This window comes from Camarhynchus parvulus, chromosome 15 (assembly GCF_901933205.1).
Source record: "Camarhynchus parvulus chromosome 15, STF_HiC, whole genome shotgun sequence".
Classification (NCBI taxonomy): domain Eukaryota; kingdom Metazoa; phylum Chordata; class Aves; order Passeriformes; family Thraupidae; genus Camarhynchus; species Camarhynchus parvulus.
The window spans coordinates 13569941-13590522 of record NC_044585.1 but is presented as its reverse complement, the minus strand read 5'-3'; the positions used below and the strand labels follow the sequence as shown (position 1 = coordinate 13590522).

At 51.0% G+C, this 20582-nt stretch overlaps 1 protein-coding gene across 1 annotated transcript in view; it reads left to right on the top strand.

The window, feature by feature from the left end:
* RIMBP2 (RIMS binding protein 2) overlaps nt 1-20582 on the top strand; it is an 81231-nt gene that overhangs the window by 24919 nt on the left and 35730 nt on the right. The window contains 3 exon segments of the mRNA XM_030959240.1: nt 14135-14224; nt 15364-15486; nt 18189-18293. Of these exon segments, the coding sequence (XP_030815100.1) occupies nt 18192-18293 (102 nt within the window). The 5' untranslated portion in view covers nt 14135-14224; nt 15364-15486; nt 18189-18191.

Sequence of the window (20582 nt, the reverse complement as noted above, 5' to 3'; positions counted from 1 at the left end):
CTGAGCCCACGGCTTGGTGATGCACATCAGGGATAAAAGGCGTGCTGGGGAAAAGCATATTGGGTGTCCAAAAGATGTTTAAACCTGCATTTGTGAGCTGTCCCTTCTGATCAGATACAGCCAGCAAATCCAGGGGTGTGAACAGGAACACTGGAGTGTGCTGATGTTCACAAATTGCTGCCCCATCCCTGCTTAGTGCTCATGCATGTTTTATATTTGCATCTCTGTCTGGGGATCCCAGCACACATTCCAAGTGCTGGAGGTGCTTCACTGACAAATGTTGGGCTAAAAAAAAAATAAACCGAGTCCTTTTGTGAAGAGTTTGAAGCTGACAAGGTAAGTCATGCGGAATGCTGGTGTTTAGATCAGCAGTAACTACACAGCCACACACTCCTGTGGCAGAGTTTGGGATTCTCATGGCGAATTAAGCTGACATTGCAATGGAGAGCAGCACGTTGCTGTTTGTGCTGCGGTGTGAGCTGCCCAGGGCCTGTCCTGGCACAGCCCAGCCCCAGCAGGGCCCTGCTCTCTCTGGCTGCTTCCCTGCTCTGAAAATCAAACCAAGGCCAAGGATGAGAGCAGGCAGAGCCAGAGGGCGGCTCAGGGGCGTGAGCTGTTGTGTGTGGGGCTGGTTTGGGTTTTCCTCCCAGGGACGTCAGTGCAGATGCACTGGAGGGGCTGGCTGAGCCCCTGCCCTGCCTGTGCCTTGTTTTCCTGTGCAATATCAGGAGCTCCAGCCTGGTCCCTCTCATCAGCACCGAGCCCTCTCCCAAGAGAGCCAGTGCATGTGACCACCAGGAGCATTTCCATCTTTAAAACAGTGGCAGCTGGGCTCGGCCAGCAGAGAGTGAGGCCAGCATGTGTGACAAGGTCGCTGAAATCCGTGCAATAGATAAACGTGGCAGTAAAGTCTGCATGTGGCTGTCGGTGAGGAGCTGTGCACGCCTGCTGGCACTGCAGGCTGCTGTTATTCTCCTGGCCTGTCAGTGCTGTGCTCACCCCAGCACACACACCAGGGGCCACAGGAACACTCACCAGCATCTCTGGCAGTTTCCTGCTCCGGCTGCTTCAATACATTTGCATTAATGGAAGGATGAGACCTACTTCATGATCTTGTGTGCATGACAAAAGCTAAAATTAGTTCCATTAGAACTTTGGCTGCAGCTCTGCTAAATTTTAGCAGTTTGGGGGGGAAGGAAAACTCTTTTGAAAGGTTATAATTAATGAGTTACGTGTTGTTGGGTTTTTTCCTGAAGCGTACCAAAATAACACGAGGAAACTGGGACAGGCATGCTTTTTCTGTGCCTTGGCATTTTGAGGGCTGCAGCCTGGCTTCCCACTCGAGCTGGGGGTGGCTGTGCTGCTGCCTGCTCCCCACAGCTGCCCTGGGCAGGGAGCCAGGGGATGGAAGGGGATGGCACAGGAGCAGAGCTGTTCTGGGCGCGCGGAGGGAAGAGCTGAGCCTGGCGCTGGCTGAGGCTGACAGGAGTGCAGCACGGGCTAACTCCATGGGAGAGAGGTTTCCTCAGCAGCTCCTGGCACAGAGAGGGTCACGTTTGGTGGCTGATTTATGGACCCTGAGCCAGGCTCTGGTTTCTGGCTGAGCTGTGGATCCTGAGCAGTTCCTGAGCCAGGCTCAGGTTTGCTGGCTGTTATAGATCCTGAGCCAGGCTCTGGTTTTGTGGCTGAGCTGAGCTGTGGATCCTGAGCCAGGCTCTGGTTCCTGGCTGATTCCTGGATGCTGACCCTGCCTGTGCAGCAGCTCTGGGTTTGCTGGTTTAGCTATAGATCCTGAGCCAGGCTCAGGTTTGCTGGCTTTAGATCCTGAGCCATCTTTTCCTGCTGTTCCTGGATCCTGAGCCAGTAGGTTAGCTGGATCCTGAGCCAGGCTCTGGTTTGCTGTTTAGCTATACTGAGTTCCCGATTGTGGTTTGTACTGGTTTGTGAGCCAGGCTCTGGTTTGCTGGTTTAGCTATAGATCCTGAGCCAGGCTCTGGTTTCCAGGCTGATTCCTGGATCCTGAGCCAGGCTCTGGTTTGCTGGTTTAGCTATAGATCCTGAGCCAGGCTCTGGTTTGCTGGCTGGTTCCTGGATCCTGACCCTGCCTGGCTGCAGCAGCTCTGGGGCAGCTCAGGCTCCAGAGCTCCTGACCAATTTCACAGCAAACTCGATTAAGCTGTTAAATTGCAGATCACTCCTGACAGTAAATTAATTCTTAATCCAAGTCCTATTCTGCACTACACTGGGAGGCTTTTGCCAGGAGGCCAGTGGCTTGAAAATGGGTAATTAAATTCTGCTGTAAATACATTTCTATCCACCCTTCTGCTTGCAGGAGCTGGCAAACAAGCACGAGCCATTAATTAATACCTGTAATTTGGTTTAGTTGGAATCAGCCCTGCTCCTGTCAGACTCTGAGATGTAAACCAAGGTTGTGAAGCTGGGAGTAAGTCAAAGATAAAGACTGACAAAAATGTATTCAGAAGAGAATCTGCTCCTATTTTTCTCCATAGAATGCTGTGTAGTTTGCAAATTTGGAGTGATGTAGTTTGCAGATTTGGCAATAGTTTGATCTGAAGAATGTAGAATTTTTTTAAAGCCCTAAATATGAGAAAAGTAACAATAATGAGAAGGTGTATTTATTCTGGGCATTTTTCATTCGTGTAATTAACCCCTTATGACCCAGCTTTGCAGCTGAGCAGTGAATTTTGGCAGACCATGTCCTGTGGAGCTGGAGCTGTGCATTTGTTGTCACCTGGGGTTTCACTGTTTGCATTTGGAGCAGCTGCTGGGTGCAGCTTTGCTTCCAAAGGGTCAGAAGGAAATTGGAACCTGGTTTGCTTATTCTCCAGCCATAGTTCTGAACCAAATTCAGTTTTCCCATCTTCCTTCCACATTTTTCCATTTCCTTGAGGATCAGAGCGTTTGGCAGTTGTGAGTCTGGCTCCTTTTTAAGGCTAAATGCTGCTAATTCTCATTTCAGACAGAAGCAAGCATCTCTGTGCTGTTTGTGTGCAGGATAGTTCCTGGTGCCTTCAGGGACATTGCCAGCCCTGCAGAGAGCTCTGAGCCTTCCCAGGGAGCCTGACCCTCCTTCCACATGCTCTGAACATACTCACAGGTGATGCTGGGGGGGTTTGAACTCCACTCTGAGATTTGTTGCTTTGCTTTCCAACGTTATTAAAAATTTATCCCTGACTCCAGCTGAGACACTTTTTCATTTCGAGGGCAGTGTAAATGGTAATAATTAAAAGCAATTAAAGAGTGTGTTAAAAGTCATGTAATTTTGATAGGCTGGCTGACTGCTGTATCAGTAGGAGAGTTTGGGAGGCTTCTTGGGCTTTTTGAGTTCAAGTTTTGGATTTTAATTTCTATTTCTAAGTTCTATTTCTTGGATTCCAGCCCTGTGACAGCATTTTCTTGTACATGGACCAGTTTGGATTGGCAGACGAGCTGGGCCTTGCCCTGTGCAAGATCTCAGCTATTCAGATTCTGGAAATAATTCCCCCGAAACAGGACTGGGTCCTCACCTATAGAACGAGGGGGGCTGCCCTCCTCCCGTGTAGCAGCATTTTTAGCACATTTCCGTGTAATTAACTTTAAAACCAGGCAGCCCCTGGAGTGTGAGTGGGAAATCCCTGCCTGTGGGGAGGGTGACACCGTGGTTGCTAACCTAGGGAGAATGGGCAGGAGGCACTGTGAAATCTGTGTTGGAGCACCGTGGGGTTCCTGCTGGATGTGCTCATTTAGAAGCTCTGCCTGAAGTTGCAGGGGGTGCTGAGGCACCCTCAGGCTTGGGGACAGCCTTTGGTCTCCCTTTGTTTGCTCTGTGAGTCCCATGCACAGCCTGCTCTGTGCAGCTTCACCCTGGGCTCCCTGGGTCCTTTCTGAGCACTGACAAAAACTGGTGGCGAGTTTGGGACTTCGGTTTGCCCTTCCCTCCCCTGTCAGGGCTGGTGTGAAATCCCAACTTAGATGTGTCTAGCACTGAATGTTTAATCCAGCAGCAATTCACGGCGCGTCAGGCCTGTGAGGGGCTCAGAGCTGTTTGTGGGGAGTGCCTGCAGGGCAGGGCTGGTGCCAGTTACCTGGATGCAGATTTGGGGCTCAAACCCACCTCGTGGGGCTGTCGCAGAAGTCATTGCAGCTGGCAGCAAGCTGCTCTGTTGTCAGCTTGTTTGCTTGGCTGTTTGTGACCGTGTTCACAGGGGTCTCAGGATGAGGGAAGAGATGAGCATCTGACTCCATGGTTCAGAAGGCTGATTTATTGTTTTATTATATATATTGCATTAAAACTATACTAAAAGAATAGAAGAAAAGGTTTTATCAGAACGCTAGCTAAGAATAGAATAGAATTAGAAAGAATGATAACAAAAGCTTGTGTCTGGGACACAGTCCGAGCCATCTGGACTGTGATTGGCCATTAATTAGAAACAACCACATGGACCAATCACAGACGCACCTGTTGCATTCCACAGCAGCAGATAATCATTGGTTACATTTTGTTCCTGAGGCCTCTCAGCTTCTCAGGAGGAAAACTCATAAGGAAAGGATTTTTCATTAAAAGATGTCTGTGACAGCTGTTCTCTCCAGCCTCTTTCAGGTTTTGGGAGCTGGGATTTCAGTTCTCTGAAATTCCTGGAATCAAAGTCTTGGTGCCCCCAAGGTCCAGGCTGGCAAGAACTGCTCCAGGGCAGCAGTGCCAGGCAGGCTGTTTCAGTGCCTGAAACCAGAACCTGGCCTTCCTTTCATCTGCACAAAGGAGCTGGAAATGTCAGCTTTTTGTTCAGAATTCCAATGAAACACAGCTGGGGGAGTCGGGATCCTCCACAAAAAGAAATATTGCCCAGGAGAACGGAGAGGTTTTATTTGCCAAGCACTTTGTAAGGGTGTGCTGCATGACATCTGAGCACTGCTGATGTTGTTTGGATTGTGTTGTGAAACAGCAAGGGAACAGAAAACAGCAACAATGGGATTGCACAGCTTCCCTTTCCCAGAGGTTTAGTGCTTGTCACTGCAGTCTGAATTGGTGTTTAAAATGAGGACTTGCCTAGAGGAAATTATTTTTTTAGTGTACGTTTCACTGGACAGCAAAGCAACTACCTCCTAAATTTAGAAATTATTCTCTACTACGCTGCAGCAGGATCAGACAAGCTTTGGCATTTGAGCAACTTCCAGCACACATTTTGCACATAAGAAGAAGTGATGCCGTTTGACAAGCTGGCAGAGAGAAAATGTTCCGGGCTGGGATTTCCAGGGCAGAGCTGAGGGCCCAGCCCTGCCCTGCCTGCACATCCCTGTGCTGGGGGCAGTTTGGGGCAGCTGCTCTGCGTGGCCCTGGGGCTCAGCCTGGGCTGAGGGACAGGTAACACAGGCACCCAGGGAACTAATCAAGGGAAGGAGCTCATTTGGTTAATTACGGGCTCCGTGCCCATTCAGGGCAGCCCCAGCACTGAGTCATGCTGAGCTGTGCTGAAAGCAGAAGGGAAGGCTCAGGCTCTGACCTTCTGAGCCAGGCACGAGCCCAAAAGGGGCTGGCAGGAGATGCACGTCTCTGGGCAGTGCAGCATCCTCTGAGGCAGGGCCTGAGGCTGCTCAGCCAGGGCAGCTCCAGCTGGGCAGCGGTGGAACAGGACCCCAGCTGCAGGAAATGCGGGTAACAGGCTTCTCTCTGCAGGAAATGCAGCTCCCAAGGTTCTCTCTGCAGGAAATGCGGGTAACAGGCTTCCCTCTGCAGGAGATGGAGCTCCCAAGGTTCCCTCTGCAGGAAATGCAGCTCCCAAGGTTCCCTCCGCAGGAAATGCAGCTCCCAAGGTTCCCTCCGCAGGAAATGTGGGTAACAGGCTTCCCTCTGCAGGAAATGCGGGTAACAGGCTTCCCTCTGCAGGAAATGCAGGTAACAGGCTTCCCTCTGCAGGAAATGCAGCTCCCAAGGTTCCCTCCGCAGGAAATGTGGGTAACAGGCTTCCCTCTGCAGGAAATGCAGGTAACAGGCTTCCCTCTGCAGGAAATGCGGGTAACAGGCTTCCCTCTGCAGGAAATGCAGCTCCCAAGGTTCTCTCTGCAGGAAATGCGGGTAACAGGCTTCCCTCTGCAGGAGATGCAGCTCACTAGGGTCCCTCTGCAGGAAATGCAGCTCAGAAGGTTCCCTGGGCTGCAGGAAATGCAGCTCCAGTAGGCAATGCAGATAACAAGGTTCCCTCTGCAGGAAATGCAGCTCCTGCAGGAAATGCAGCTCAGGAGGTTCCCTCTGCAGGAAATGCAGCTCTCAAGGTTATCTCGGCAGGAAATGCAACTCACTAGGGTCCCTCTGCAGGAAATGCAGCTCCCAGTGCTCCCTGGGCTGCAGGAAATGCAGCTCCTGCAGGAAATGCAGCTCCCACGCCTCCCTGGGCTGCTGCCTCCCCAGCAGAAGCCCCAGAGGGAGGGAGCAGGGGTCCTGCAGCGCTGCAGCAGCAGTGAGAGCTGTAACTAACTCAGCATTTCTCCCTGCAGCCCCATTTCTCTGCGCTTTCCCTTTTTAAACCGCCCTCAGGCTGTACAATTTTTCCTCCTGACTCCTGTTCTGCTTGGTGAGGAGCCTCACAGGTCTGTGAAGCAAACTGACTTTGCAGAGCTGCATGAAATCTGGAAATGCCCAAGTGAAAGAAATGGATTAAGCAGATAATCTCCCAAAAGGCTTCAAACAATTTGAAGCAAAGGGCTTTAAAAAGAGATAATTTTATATGGAGAATATTTTTTTAAAACCAGGTTATATTCATGACATAGCATCAGTAAATAATAATTTTCTTTTCTTAAAAGAATTTCAGAGCAGATGAAAACTGTAGAGGAATGTCTTTGCTGGTAGGTTTGTCCATAAAGAAAATAATTTATTATATATCTAATAATAATAATTATAATAATTTGTATTATTATAATTTATATATACTTTATATATTGTATATACTTTATATATTATAATTTTATATATAATATAATAATGTTTAATAATATATATCTAATTATAATTATTATAATTATAGTACTTATTATCATTAATTATAATTATTATCTAAATGAATAATACTGATTTGTTTCTAGTTCTTCTGTCCATTCTCCCCCATTTGCTGGCATTATTTATGACAGGAGGAAATAAGTGAGGCCTTTGTGTCTCCTGCCACAGCCTGGGTGTGCTGCTCTAAAGGGGAGGCAGAAGGGAAAAGAAATCATCTTTTGTTTAAATATCACTTTTGGCCTTCACAAGTTGTTCCAGAGCAAATCTTTTCTTTGAGAATTGGCTAAAAATAGACAGGAAGAATAATCCTCTGAACTGTGATAAGTATTATCATCAGAAACCAATCTTAGAAATCATTTCCGCCATTAAATGTAGCGTAAATTTAGGGGGAAGAAAATGGGATTAAACCAGGCGTGGGGGAGAGAGCCTGCAACAACTTTCCTGTGCAATTCAATTTGTGTCGATTTGCTGGGAGCTCAGAAAATAGAACAGCAGCAAGGCACTAATGGAGGGAGAGGATGGCTAATGAGGGATGCAGAGATTTAGGAGAGAATCAAGCCCCTCTCGGTGCTGCTGTGCTGAAGGAGAAATTCAGGGCTGGCTCCTGCCCTGGCAGCTCTCAGAGCATCCCAGGGAGGCAGAGGGAGGGTTTGGGCTTGCTGTGGTGTGTTTTACAGCAGGATTGCTGCTGGCTGTGCTCAGGGGCTCCAAGGCACATCTGCAGAAGGTCTGGCTCATTTACGGCAGGTCTGGCACATTTACAGAGGGTTTGGCACATTTGCAGCAGGTTTGGCACACTTGCAGCAGGTTTTGCACATTTGCAGCAGGTCTGGCACATTTATATCAGGTTTTGCACACTTGCAGCAGGTTTGGGATATTTGCAGCAGGTTTGGCACACTTGTGGCAGGTTTGCCACATTTACAGAGGGTTTGGCACACTTGCAGCAGGTTTGGCACACTTGCAGCAGGTTTGGGATATTTGCAGCAGGTTTTGCACAGTTGCAGCAGGTTTGGCACACTTGCAGCAGGTTTTGCACATGTGCAGCAGGTCTGGCACATTTATATCAGGTTTTGCACACTTGCAGCAGGTTTGGGATATTTGCAGCAGGTTTTGCACAGTTGCAGCAGGTTTGGCACACTTGCAGAGGGGTTTGCACATTTACATCAGATTTTGCGCATTTACAGCAGATTTTGCTGTACAAAGGTGACACCTGAGGCTTATTTCAGTCAAGTACAGTGGTTTTTGTTCAGTTCTGATAAGCAGCAATTTGGAATAGAGAATATAAGAGATTCTTTGTGCTTGGTGTTTTCCAGAGTTCCTCCCTTTTTCTTTTCTCCTGTCCCTGCAGCCTTTCCTGAGAACTTCCAGAGCTTCTCATTCACAGCTGAAGGGCTGCAGGAGCTGCTCTGGGGCTGTTTCCATTTGAAACAGAAAACTGTGGGTAAATATCAGGAGCAATGTTTGTCTTTCCTTAAAGAGCGTGCAGGGAAAGCACTGGTCCAAAATACTTTGCTTTTCTCACAGATGTGTTCAGTGTTTCTGTGTGCCCCCTTAGCTCAGCGGAAGGTGAAAAATGGATTGTGCAGTCTGACTTGAAGGCTGCAATATTATCTGTTCTGAAAACAGAGTTTCTGGAGCATGAAGAGCAGTTTTTGAATGATGCTTCTGGCACCTAATCCTTAAAATTATTCAGCATTTTTTTCTCGTGTCTGTCTTGAAATGAAAAATTACCTTCTGTTTTCAAGTCACTCATAACTTCTAAAAATTGGGCTTAACTTTTCATAGAGATTTCCAAACTTATGCAATATATTGGTATAAGTTTCTGCCTATTGAAATGACTGTGAGGCAGCTGAAGAATTACCAATGTCACCAGAGTTCACAGGAGGGCTTTTAACATTTGCATCTCTGCATTTCTCGCTAGAAGATCTGCCAGTCCTTGGGAACAACACGGAGCTTTCTGAGCCGTGCTTGATGTTACGCTTAGGTTCAGTACATTTCATCCTTTTTCAGCGCCACAGAGTGAATTTTTCACCTGCTGGGGCACCGTGTTCCCATGGCAACAGCTGATCTTGTTTGCTGCTCTCTGCTCTTGGTGCATGACAAGAAGGAAAAGCTTTTTGAGGAGCGTTTGTGGGAGCCAATCTGGCTAATTGCGTTGCAGGGATCAGTGAAACAGACCCAGACACGGCTCCCTCCGTTTCCAGAGGGGAATAAATAGATAAATACATGTCTGCTGTGGGGACAGGCTAATGGGAGATGGAGAGGCTGGGCTGGGGGAGCAGAGGGGGACCCGGGCTCAGGGGGGCCTTTGGGGACAAACCTGCTCCCTTTGGGGACATCCCAGCTCCTTTTGGGACATCCCAGCTCCCTCTGGGGACATCCCAGCTCCTTTTGGGACATCCCAGCTCCCTCTGGGGACAAACCTGCTCCCTTTGGGGACATCCCAGCTCCTTTTGGGACATCCCAGCTCCCTCTGGGGACATCCCAGCTCCCTTTGGGGACAAACCTGCTCCCTTGGGGACATCCCAGCTCCTTTTGGGACATCCCAGCTCCCTCTGGGGACATCCCAGCTCCTTTTGGGACATCCCAGCTCCCTCTGGGGACAAACCTGCTCCCTTGGGGACATCCCAGCCCCTTTTGGGACACCCCAGCTCCCATTGGGGACATCCCAGCTCCCTCTGGGGACATCCCAGCTCCTTTTGGGACATCCCAGCTCCCTTTGGGGACAAACCTGCTCCCTTTGGGGACATCCCAGCTCCCAGTGCTGCTCACCCATCCTGATAATGGGGCAATAAATTCTCTTTCTCTGGAAGATTCAGGTGCCCCGTGGCTGCTATCTCACTGAGAGTCCTTTCTTTAGCAAAAAAAGTCTCCTACACAGCATGGTTTCTATTTTAACATTTTGATATAACCTAAAACTCTATTTTTAAGAGAATTAACACAGCATGGCTTTCTAACACAACACATATAATATTCATTTTAATATTTGCGAAAAGCCAGCCACAAACACGCGTTGTTGGCGACGGAATGAGCTGGTGTGCAGGGCTGGTCCCTGCAGGGGTTTGTGGCTGTGGAGAAGCAGCAGCAGGGAGGAAATGCTGGGTTCCCTGCCCAGGATCTGCTGTGCTGCAGGACTCTGGTGCTCCCCAAGGCCAAGGCTCAGTTCCCGAGTCCCTTTTTTAGCAGTGCTTTTTAAGAAGTGCTATTTCCGTGTGGTGTTTCTTGTGCTAAATTCAGCCTGCTGATTAGAGGGGTAAAGCTGCATTTGTTTTCCTTTGTTAGAACAGTGTCATTTGCACGGAAAAGTTCCTATTTTTACAACGGAGCAAATCCAGTTGTGGAGTGATTTTGTTTAAAATGCAAACGTTTCTGAGGAGCTCTTCCTTTACCTTTGGAGTGGGAGTGGAAAACACTCATGTTGTTAGTTTCTCTGCAGGAATTCATTAGTTTTTAAGTGCTAACCTCAGAAAATGTCCAACTGCTTTCCTGTGCTGCTTGCTAACATGTGCTTCACATGGCACTTGAGAGGAAGCACCAAATGGAAATAGTAAAACACCCAAACCAGTAAGGCTATCTGGTGTATTCCTTACTGTATGCAGTAGCTGTCCATGAAATGTCATTTACTGTAAGTGAACTTGCTGGCTGGGGGAGCTGTGGCAGGCAGGGCTGCACAGCCCTGTCCCTTGGCGGGGACAGACAGGCGTTAGACAGACAGACAGACAGACAGAAGGGTGGCACAGCCTGGGCAGGGACAGACAGACAGACAGGGGGGTGGCACAGCTGGGCAGGGTCAGACAGACAGACAGGGGGTTGGCACAGCTGGGCAGGGTCAGACAGACAGACAGGGGGTTGGCACAGCCTGGGCAGCAGCAGCAGCTCTGCTTTTTCTCCTTTTTTCTCTGCCTTTTCTCCTCTTTTTTCTCTGCCTTTTTTTTTCTTTTTTCTCTGCTTTTTCTCCTTTTTTTCTCTTCTTTTTCTCTTTCTTTCTCTGTTTTTTTCTCCCTTTTTCTGCTTTTTTCTCTTTTTCTGCCTTTGCTCCCTGCCCGCCCCAGGTTCCTCCCTGCCCAGTGCCCTGTGGGCACAGCTGTGCAGGGCAGGCTGCATTTACTGCACTGTGCAGAGCCCGGATCCATCCCTGCACAGCTGTGCCCCAGGGGTTAAAGGCAGTTTTGGTGCCCCAGCCCAGCTGTGGGGCCATGGCAGGGCTGCAGTTGTACCACTGAGGCTGCGTCAGCTTTGCCTTTCAAATCCAGCCCTTGGAAGAAACAGAAAATGAGCTGGAGGTGGTGAACCCGACCTCTGAAGTGAGTCATTTGCAGGACCAAAATACACGGGGAAAAGATCAGAAGGTTCTTCATTTTCTCTTTGGGTCCGTGCAGGTTTTCCCTCTGCTCCTGGCTGGATTGTGTCCTGCATCGCCCAAGCCAGAGCCATCCCAGGGGATCAGGATCACAGGGCTCAGTGCAGCCCTCCCAGGCCACGGGCAGCAATGATTCCCAGGGAAAAAGAGCTGCAGATAAATGAACAGGGTACAAGGTTTATTAAAACAAAAATAACTGATGGATGAGCAAAGCAGCGCACAGGGCGGCAGATGCCTTTCTGCAGGCGGGGCAGAGCCTCGTTACCCAGACAGGGGTGTCACATTGCATTAAATCTGCCAGAGCCGTCCTCCTGCTGGGAATTCTTTAGTCGGCCCTCACATCCAGAGGAGGAATTTTGCTTTTGCTCCCTTGTGAGCGCACATTTGTGCCTTCATTTCTGCACTTTCAGAGATGCAACTTATACATGAGGTAACGCCGTTTATTTTTGATGTCTCTCATACTTCATTTTCCCCAGCTGTTTGTTTATGAATTGTCTCATGCTCTGTGAAGTTTGTGCTGCTGTGTGAGCCTTTAAATCTGTGCAGGCTCTGGCACCCCAAAAACCAGCCCCAAAAAGCAGCCTCAAAACCCTCAAAATCCCCAAAAACCAGCCCCAAAACCCCCCAAACCAGCCCCAAAACCCCCCAAACCAGCACTGTGCTGCCCTGCTGTGGTGGGCTCGGTGCTGCTGCCAGGCACGGGAGATGGAGAAATGCTTTATTTATTTATTCAGTCTCCAGGAGGGAGCAGGGAGTTGGGGCTGTCGGGAGGCACATGTCCCCCTGGGAACGTGCTGGGGGTTTTCCAGCACCCCCAGCTCCCACTGGCAGCTGGGATGTTCTGTGCTGTGGGATATCCCTGTGCCCACTCCGGGTCAGCTGGCATGGCCATTCCTGGGCGCCTCCTCGCTGGCAGAGCTTGGCAAAGTGGGAATGCCTTGGTTTGGAGAAAGCCCTGCTCAGTGACAGCTCAGCCATCAGCGTGTCCTGGTCCCTGTGCTCATCCTAAGCCCAAACACAGACTGTCCCACCTGCTGGGAGGCAAACAGTCTCTGACAGGACATTGCAATATTTCACATCTCTGTTGTCACAGACATCTTTTATGGAAAACCCTTTCCTTAGGAGTTTTTGCCCTGAGAAGCTGAGAGACCTCAGGAACAACATGTAACCAATGGTTATCTGCTGCTGTGGAATGCAACAGGTGCATCTGTGATTGGTCTCATGGGGCTTGTTTCTAATTAATGGCCAATCACAGTCCAGCTGGCTCGGACAGAGAGTCCGAGCCACAAGCCTTTGTTATCATTCTTTCTTTTCTATTCTTAGCTAGCCTTCTGATGAAATCCTTTCTTCTATTCTTTTAGTATAGTTTTAATGTAACATATATCATAAATAATAAATCAGCCTCCTGACACATGGAGTCAGATCCTTGTCTCTTCCCCAATCCAAGAACCCCTGTGAACGCCGTCACACTCTGTTTCATGTGCAGGGTAGCTCCGGGGCAGCTGGGATTAACTTTTGGCTTTTTCCATTGAAGATTTATACTGAACTGATCTGGGCAGCATTGAGGCAGATGCTGTTCAGGGAGGGGTCACTGGAGTCCCTGGGTTAGACAGAAAGTCACCAACTGCAGTGGTGGGAAAGCATCCTTGGCAGAATGCAGGGGAGTTTCACAGGGGCTGTTTCAGGGCTGTCTCACAGCCTGAGATCAGGAGCTGTTTCTGGGGGCTGTTTCACAGAGATTGTTTCACAGAGGGTGTTTCAGGGGCTGTTTCACAGAGGGTATCTCACAGGGGGTGTTTCACAGGGGGTATCTCACAGAGGGTATCTCACAGGGGGTGTTTCACAGGTGTATTTCACAGCCTGAAATCAGGAGCTGTTTCTGGGGGCTGTTTCACAGAGGCTGTTTCACAGAGGGTGTTTCAGGGGCTGTTTCACAGAGGGTATCTCACAGGGGTGTTTCACAGGTGTATTTCACAGCCTGAAATCAGGAGCTGTTTCTCAGGAGGTGTTTTTGTGGGTGTTTCACTGGGGGTATCTCACGGGGGCTGTTTCACAGGGGCTGTCTCACAGAGGGTATCTCACAGGGGGTATCTCACAGGGGGTGTTTCACAGGTGTATTTCATAGCCTGAAATCAGGAGCTGTTTCTCAGGGGCTGTTTCACAGGGGCTGTTTCACAGGGGCTGTTTCACAGGGGCTGTTTCACAGGGGCTGTTTCACAGAGGGTATCTCACAGGGGGTGTTTCACAGAGGGTATCTCACAGGGGCTGTTTCACAGGTGTATTTCACAGCCTGAAATCAGGAGCTGTTTCTGGGGGCTGCCCTGGGCAGGCTGTGCCTTCCTTGGGCACCGGTGCCCAGGGCTGATGCCAGCCCCTCGTGGGCTCAGGGCTCCCTGCTGCTCACACACCCTCCAGGGAACACCCTGGAACCCACGCTGTGCAATTCCTGCCCTGACAGTGATTATGACCTGGACCACTTCCAGAAGACACGGCTCAGGGAGGGAGCTTGGCTGGAACTTAAAGACTTTGGCTCGGTTTCTGGCTTTTGCCACCTGCTATTGCTCCAGAACCTTTGAGTCACTCATTCTTTGTTCTTTAATGCTTTATTTTTCTGAGCAAGCAATATAAACATTTCAAGCTGACATTTATCTGTCACTTCCAAACACACTGAGGATACACAAATGCATCCTCTCCTTGCTGCAAGGGTTTCCAGTGGAAATCCTGGGGCTGTGACACGAGGCTGTGACACGGAGCTGAGGTGACACGCTTTGTTTCTGTTCCAGGAGCAGCAGCTGAAGGATGCTGGGCGGGAGGAGAACTGCCTGAGCCTGCAGCATGCCAGCGTGTGCCCCTGAGCACTGCAGCGCAGCCAGGTAACGCACAGGTGTGCCCAGGTGTGCCCAGGTGTGCCCCCAGGCACTGCAGCATGGCCAGGTAACGCACAGGTGTGCCCAGGTGTGCCCCTGAGCACTGCAGCGCAGCCAGGTAATGCACAGGTGTGCCCAGGTGTGCCCCTGAGCACTGCAGCGCAGCCAGGTAACGCACAGGTGTGCCCAGGTGTGCCCCCAGGCACTGCAGCATGGCCAGGTAACGCACAGGTGGTTGCCCAGGTGTGCCACCACTGCAGCGCAGGCGGTGTGCCCAGGTGTGCCCCCAGGCACTGCAGCATGGCCAGGTAACGCACAGGTGTGCCCAGGTGTGCCCAGGTGTGCCCCTGAGCACTGCAGCACAGCCAGGTAACGCACAGGTGTGCCCAGGTGTGCCCAGGTGTGCCCCCAGGCACTGCAGCATGGCCAGGTAACACACAGGTGTGCCCAGGTGTGCCCAGATGTGCCCAGGTGTGCCCCCGAGCACTGCAGCGCAGCCAGGTAACGCACAGGTGTGCCCAGGTGTGCCCAGGTGTGCCCCCGGGCACTGCAGCATGGCCAGGTAACGCACAGGTGTGCCCAGGTGTGCCCCCGGGCACTGCAGCGCAGCCAGGTAACGCACAGGTGTGCCCAGGTGTGCCCCCGGGCACTGCAGCACAGCCAGGTAACGCACAGGTGTGCCCAGGTGTGCCCAGGTGTGCCCCTGAGCACTGCAGCACAGCCAGGTAATGCACAGGTGTGCCCAGGTGTGCCCCTGAGCACTGCAGCGCAGCCAGGTAACGCACAGGTGTGCCCAGGTGTGCCCCCGGGCACTGCAGCGCAGCCAGGTAACGCACAGGTGTGCCCAGGTGTGCCCAGGTGTGCCCCTGAGCACTGCAGCACAGCCAGGTAACGCACAGGTGTGCCCAGGTGTGCCCAGGTGTGCCCCTGAGCACTGCAGCATGGCCAGGTAATGCACAGGTGTGCCCAGGTGTGCCCATGTGTGCCCCTGCAGTTTGGCAATGACCCTTTTTGTTTTTGCAATAATTCCTGCAGCCTGGCAATGACCCTGTTTGTTTTTGCAATAATACCTGCAGTTTGGCAATGACCCTGTTTGTTTTTGCAATAATTCCTGCAGCCTGGCAATGACCCTATTTGTTTCCCAGGTACAATCAGACTATGACCACCCTCGGGAAACCCTGCTCAGAGTGACCAAAGGACGAGATTTGGCTGTGGGGGGGAAACACCAGCTCCAAGCCAAGCTGGAGAACCTAGAGCAGGTCCTAAAGGTGAGTATGACCCCAGATCCCATCAGTGCATGCTCCCCCTGCTCCCCACGGTCCCTGTGCTCAGCGCTGCCCACCCAGGCACTGAATGCCCCTCTCACTTTGGGTCAGGGTGGGAAATGAGAGCCCCAGGCACTGCGAGGGTCTGGAACAGAGAGAGCCCTTTCTGGGAATCCCCAAATTCAGAGGGGTTTGGGAAAGCTGCACAAGGCAGGCCTCAGAGACAGCAGAACTGGGATTGGAGCTGAGCAGCAGCCATGAGATTGGTCAGCAGAAAAATTATTTACACTGTAGAAAAGCAAGGACAGATAGAACAATGGTCAGTATATTAATGCTTGTCTAGAATAACTCCCTAAGCTGCAGAAAAGTTTATCTAGCAAGATATTAGGAAGTTTTAAGCTTAATAATGGAGCTCTGTGCATTGTGTTTGAAGGCTCACAAGCAGGTATTGTATTTGGAATAAGCAAGCATTGTTTAACCAAAGGTACCTGTGTGCTTATGGTGGTTGGATGGAACTGCTGTCAATGTGCTTTTGCTTTGTGTGATTGGGCAAAAAACTTATAAAGTGAGTTGTGACATTAAGTTCTTTGTCTGCTGCCTGGGATGTGAGCTGGTGGCATCTTCCCATTGTCATCACCATGGAATGAGAGTGATGCTGGAAAATACAACAGCTCAAGGCCCATTCCCAGCAGCCCCATCCCATCTGTGATTTGTACACAGCCCCAGGCCAGCGACCTTTATCTGCCATTTATCAGCACTTGCATGGGCATTGCACTGCGGTTATTCCAGTCAAAATGAGAGAGGGAGGCTGAGAGCATAACAAGCTGCCCAGAGATTTCATTTCAGAGAGCTGTGTCTGCCACTCCAGCTGGCTGCAGAATATTCCTGTGGCCTCTGCATTCTGCCCCTCTCACTGCCCTGCCTGAGAACTCATTCCGAAGTTCTCCTGTGCTGAGAGGGAGTTCTCTGGTGGGTGCAGAGATCCTGGCTGTGTTCAGAGCTGCTCTCCCTGAGCAGAGCCCAGCCAGCTGGCAGAGCACCCTGGGGCCCCAGAGCTCCCTTCAGCCCTGAGCCATGCCCAGGGGGGCAGCCCGTGGTGTTCCATGTGTGTCCTCACATGCTCAGTCCGTGCTCTGGGAAAAGTTCTCAGCCAGAAATGCTCTGTGGTAGCTTGTGTGAAATAGTGAGAGCTCAGCAGTGTCAAAATATCCTGTGCCAATCTGATACTAATCTTGATGGAGTAAAATGAGAGTTTCTTCCTGATAATTTAAATCATGAGGAGGACTAGTTGGTAAAATGGGTGATGTTCATTCAGGTGAGATGAGAACCAGAGCCATTCTTCTTGGTTGTTGTAAAATACTGAGAGCAGACATTGCCCACGAACTTCTGTACAGTATGCAGTGCAGAAATGTCCACAGGCAAACATCAAATCCTCTCAAAACTCCCAGAAAACAAACCATAGCTGAGGGTGAAAACTTACAAAGTGGGAAATGTTGTTGTTGTTGTTTATAATCCAACAAGAAGTGAATAAATCCCAAGTGGAGGCCAAACTCTGCTTCTTTTGCAGATGTGCAGGCTGAGGGGCTCAGCCTGGCTGTGGGCAGTGTGCAGGGAGCAGCAGCTCACTGCAGGTTAGAAATGAGCTTGATAAAACTCTCTCCCGTAGACAATAAGAGATATTCTGGGCTGTTCTTGCCCATTTTCTCCATGCATTTGTTTTCCCAAGTGCTGCTTTCTCCCCGGTTTGTGTGCAATCACTCAGTGCTGCAGATAAGGCATTGTGCCTCTGCTCAGACACTATTGTGGGAATAGCATGTAATTTGGAAAATAAAAATCTTTAATACCGGGTTCAGCAGGGAAGAGATCAGAATCTGGAAAGAGATCTTTCTTAACTCCTGTTTAATATGAGGGTGTTTGAAAGCTACAGGGATGCTGGGGAGTAATATTAACCTGTAATGAAAAAGATTTCTATCTGCAGAGGGTGTCCTGGCACTGTGAGCCTGTGCTCCTCCAGGAGCCTTGCTCACGTTGCTGTGAGGCTTTAGCATCCAACACTCCTCACAGCTGCTGGGAGTCTGTGCTGGGGTCCCTCCTGCCCAAACCCACCTGTCAGCTCTCTTCTGTCTCACGTTCTGCCGAGCAGAGACCAGCAGAGCTGTTCTTTGGGCCAGCACGGCCGAGCCAGCCACAGCAGCACAGCAGTGTCACAGCCTGGGTCCTGGCAGGGCGCAGTGTCACAGCCTGGGTCCTGCAGTGTCAGACCCCAGGTCCTGGCAGGGCTGAGCCTGGGTCCTGGCAGGGCGCAGTGTCACAGCCTGGGTCCTGCAGTGTCACAGCCTGGGTCCTGCAGTGTCACAGCCTGGGTCCTGCAGTGTCAGACCCCAGGTCCTGGCAGGGCTGAGCCTGGGTCCTGGCAGGAGTTGATGTCCACATGCCTGAGTTCCCTTTGGCTGAAGCCCTGACCAAACCCCTGCCTCCCCTGGTTTCCTGCTGCCTCTCAGGTGCCAAGCAGGTGTGTGGGCAGCAGGGCATCCCTGGCCTGGCATCTGCAGCTGGGACTGTCCCCTCTGGGCTGTCCCCTCTGGGCTGTCCCCTCTGAGCTGTCCCCTCTGAGCTGTCCCTGAGGGCTGTCCCCTCTGAGCTGTCCCCTCTGAGCTGTCCCTGGGGGCTGTCCCCTCTGAGCTGTCCCCTCCTCCTCCTCCCAGCACATGCGAGAGGCTGCGGAGCGGCGGCAACAGCTGGAGCTGGAGCATGAGCAAGCACTGGCTGTCCTCAACGCCAAACAGCAGGAGATCGAGCTGCTGCAGAAGGTACTGGGGCATGGGATGGGGATGGGATGGGGATGGGGGGATGGGGATGGGGCAGGGATGGGGATGGGATAGGGATGGGGATGGGGATGGGGATGGGGATGGGGATGGGGATGGGGATGGGGATGGGGATGGGGATGGGGATGGGGATGGGGATGGGGATGGGGATGGGGATGGGGATGGGATTGGGATGGGATGGGACAGGGATGGGACAGGGACAGGGATGGGACAGGCAGGAGATCGAGCTGCTGCAGAAGGTACAGGGACAGGGATTGGGATGGGATGGGACAGGGACAGGCTGCTGTCCCTGATCAAGCTGCTGCAGAAGGCACCAGGGGACAGGGAGGGGACAGGGACAGGGATGGGATGGGACAGGCAGGAGATCGAGCTGCTGCAGAAGGTACCTGGGACAGGGACAGGGACGGGCAGGTGGGAGCAGGAGCTGCAGGGACAGAGGAGCAGGGTGGGATCCCCTGCACTGAAGGGACTCCCAGCCAGCTGCTCCCTGCCCTGGGGGGTCCAGGCCCTGGAACAAGAGGGTCTCTGTGCTGCAGGGCTGATAAAGCTCCTGGAACGTGCCCCTCTGTGGCTGAGCTTTTCTGTTCCCCACAGGCACAGGAGTGCCACAATCCCATGGGTTTCCTTTGCATTTCCATTGCTCCCCTCCGTGTTTGGCTTGGTAACACTTGTGCTTTCCTTAAACGCCACAAAGGAGCCCAGTCCCCATTTCCTGACACTCAGAACCCGAGCTCTGTGCCATTTCCAGCGCGCTGTGGATGCTCTCACTGACACATCCACGGCTGCTGGGATTTCTTTGGCCTCCCCTTCCAGACATGCAATTCTACCTTTCCCCAGGAAATTAGGAAAAGAAATTCTTGCCAAGGTCCTGACACATGACAGTGATCTTCCTCCTCAAGAATGCGTCATGTTTGTGTGGCAGGGGTTTGGTGCCCTGCACAGAAACCGAACACTTGCTTGAGCACCTCACTTCAAGGGCATTCTCTTATTCACAAATCACTTCAAGACTTTTTTTTCCCCACACTGCAATTTCTCAGCATTCATTATAATACAAAAACCATGATGTTGAGTTCCAGTTTTGCCAAAGTCACTTAAAGCTGCAATTGTCTCAGTGCTCATGTTGATCTCTCCAATTGCTGGACTAGATTAAAACACAAATAATGCTGCTAATGATAATTTGGTAGAGAATTGGCAAGAGGGACCTTCTCAGCAGAGTGAAAGATGTATCTAATATAGATGCTTGAAATAGAACGCTGTAGTTGACCAAATGAAATCTTCCAGTTAATTTTCTTTTAGTCTTTCTCAATGAGTGTACTTGGGCATGCTGCAAAATGCCATTTCTAGCTATATTCAGCTGTTATTATTAGAACTGCCTCGTACATTTTGGACTTAAATTCCCTGGCAAAGGAAAGAAATCAAAGGAAGATACAGCATTTCTTGGTGACTTTTGTTACATTCTCCTCACAAATCTGAGTGCTCCTCTCTGAGCTGCAGTGACAGGCACCAGGCACAGCCCAGGTTGTGCTGGATCTGCTGTTCCACCCAGTGCAACAAGCTCAAGATAATATTTTAAATAAATCTGTTATCTAAGGAGCTAAAGCTCATCAGTGCCAGCTTTAACAGGGGCTGCTGGCTCACACCTCACCCGGGGCTGGCCTCCCAATGGACCCAGTGTGTGTTAAATCCTTCCTTCCCTTTTGTTGTTCTATTGGAGTGATCTTTACTGTCAGAAGTGTTTCCAAAGGGCAGGGGGAAGTCTGGGCAGTGGCAGGATGGCATTTCTCAGCACACCTGGGTTCCTTGTAAGGGCTGGTGAGCACCAAGCTGCACCTCAGAGCAGAGCCAGCCCTGCCACAGCCCCTTGCCTCTGCTGCCACATCCTGAACGGAAATGAAAGTTCATTCTGGTTTTAATACCTGCACAGGCTGATCAGATTGTCAGCCCAGAAGGAAGAACACAATATTGTGTGTGTTGATGGGGGCTCGGCCTTTTTCTTGAAGCAAACCTTCATAGAAGGCAGTCTGATGTTGAGGAGAGATAGACATTGATGGGGGCTCTGTCATCATTTACCAGAGCTCAGCTCAGGCTTTATTAAATGTGACCTGAGGGATGCTCCAGCCTCTCTGGCGCTGCTGGCACCGTGTCCCTTGTCAGCACAGTCACTGCTGGGTGCAGGGGGCTGTGGGGTGGGGTTGTGGGTCTGGAGTTGTGCTTTTGGTCTGTGGGTTTTGGTTTCTGGATCGGGGTCTGTGGATTTGGGTCTGTGGTTTTGGT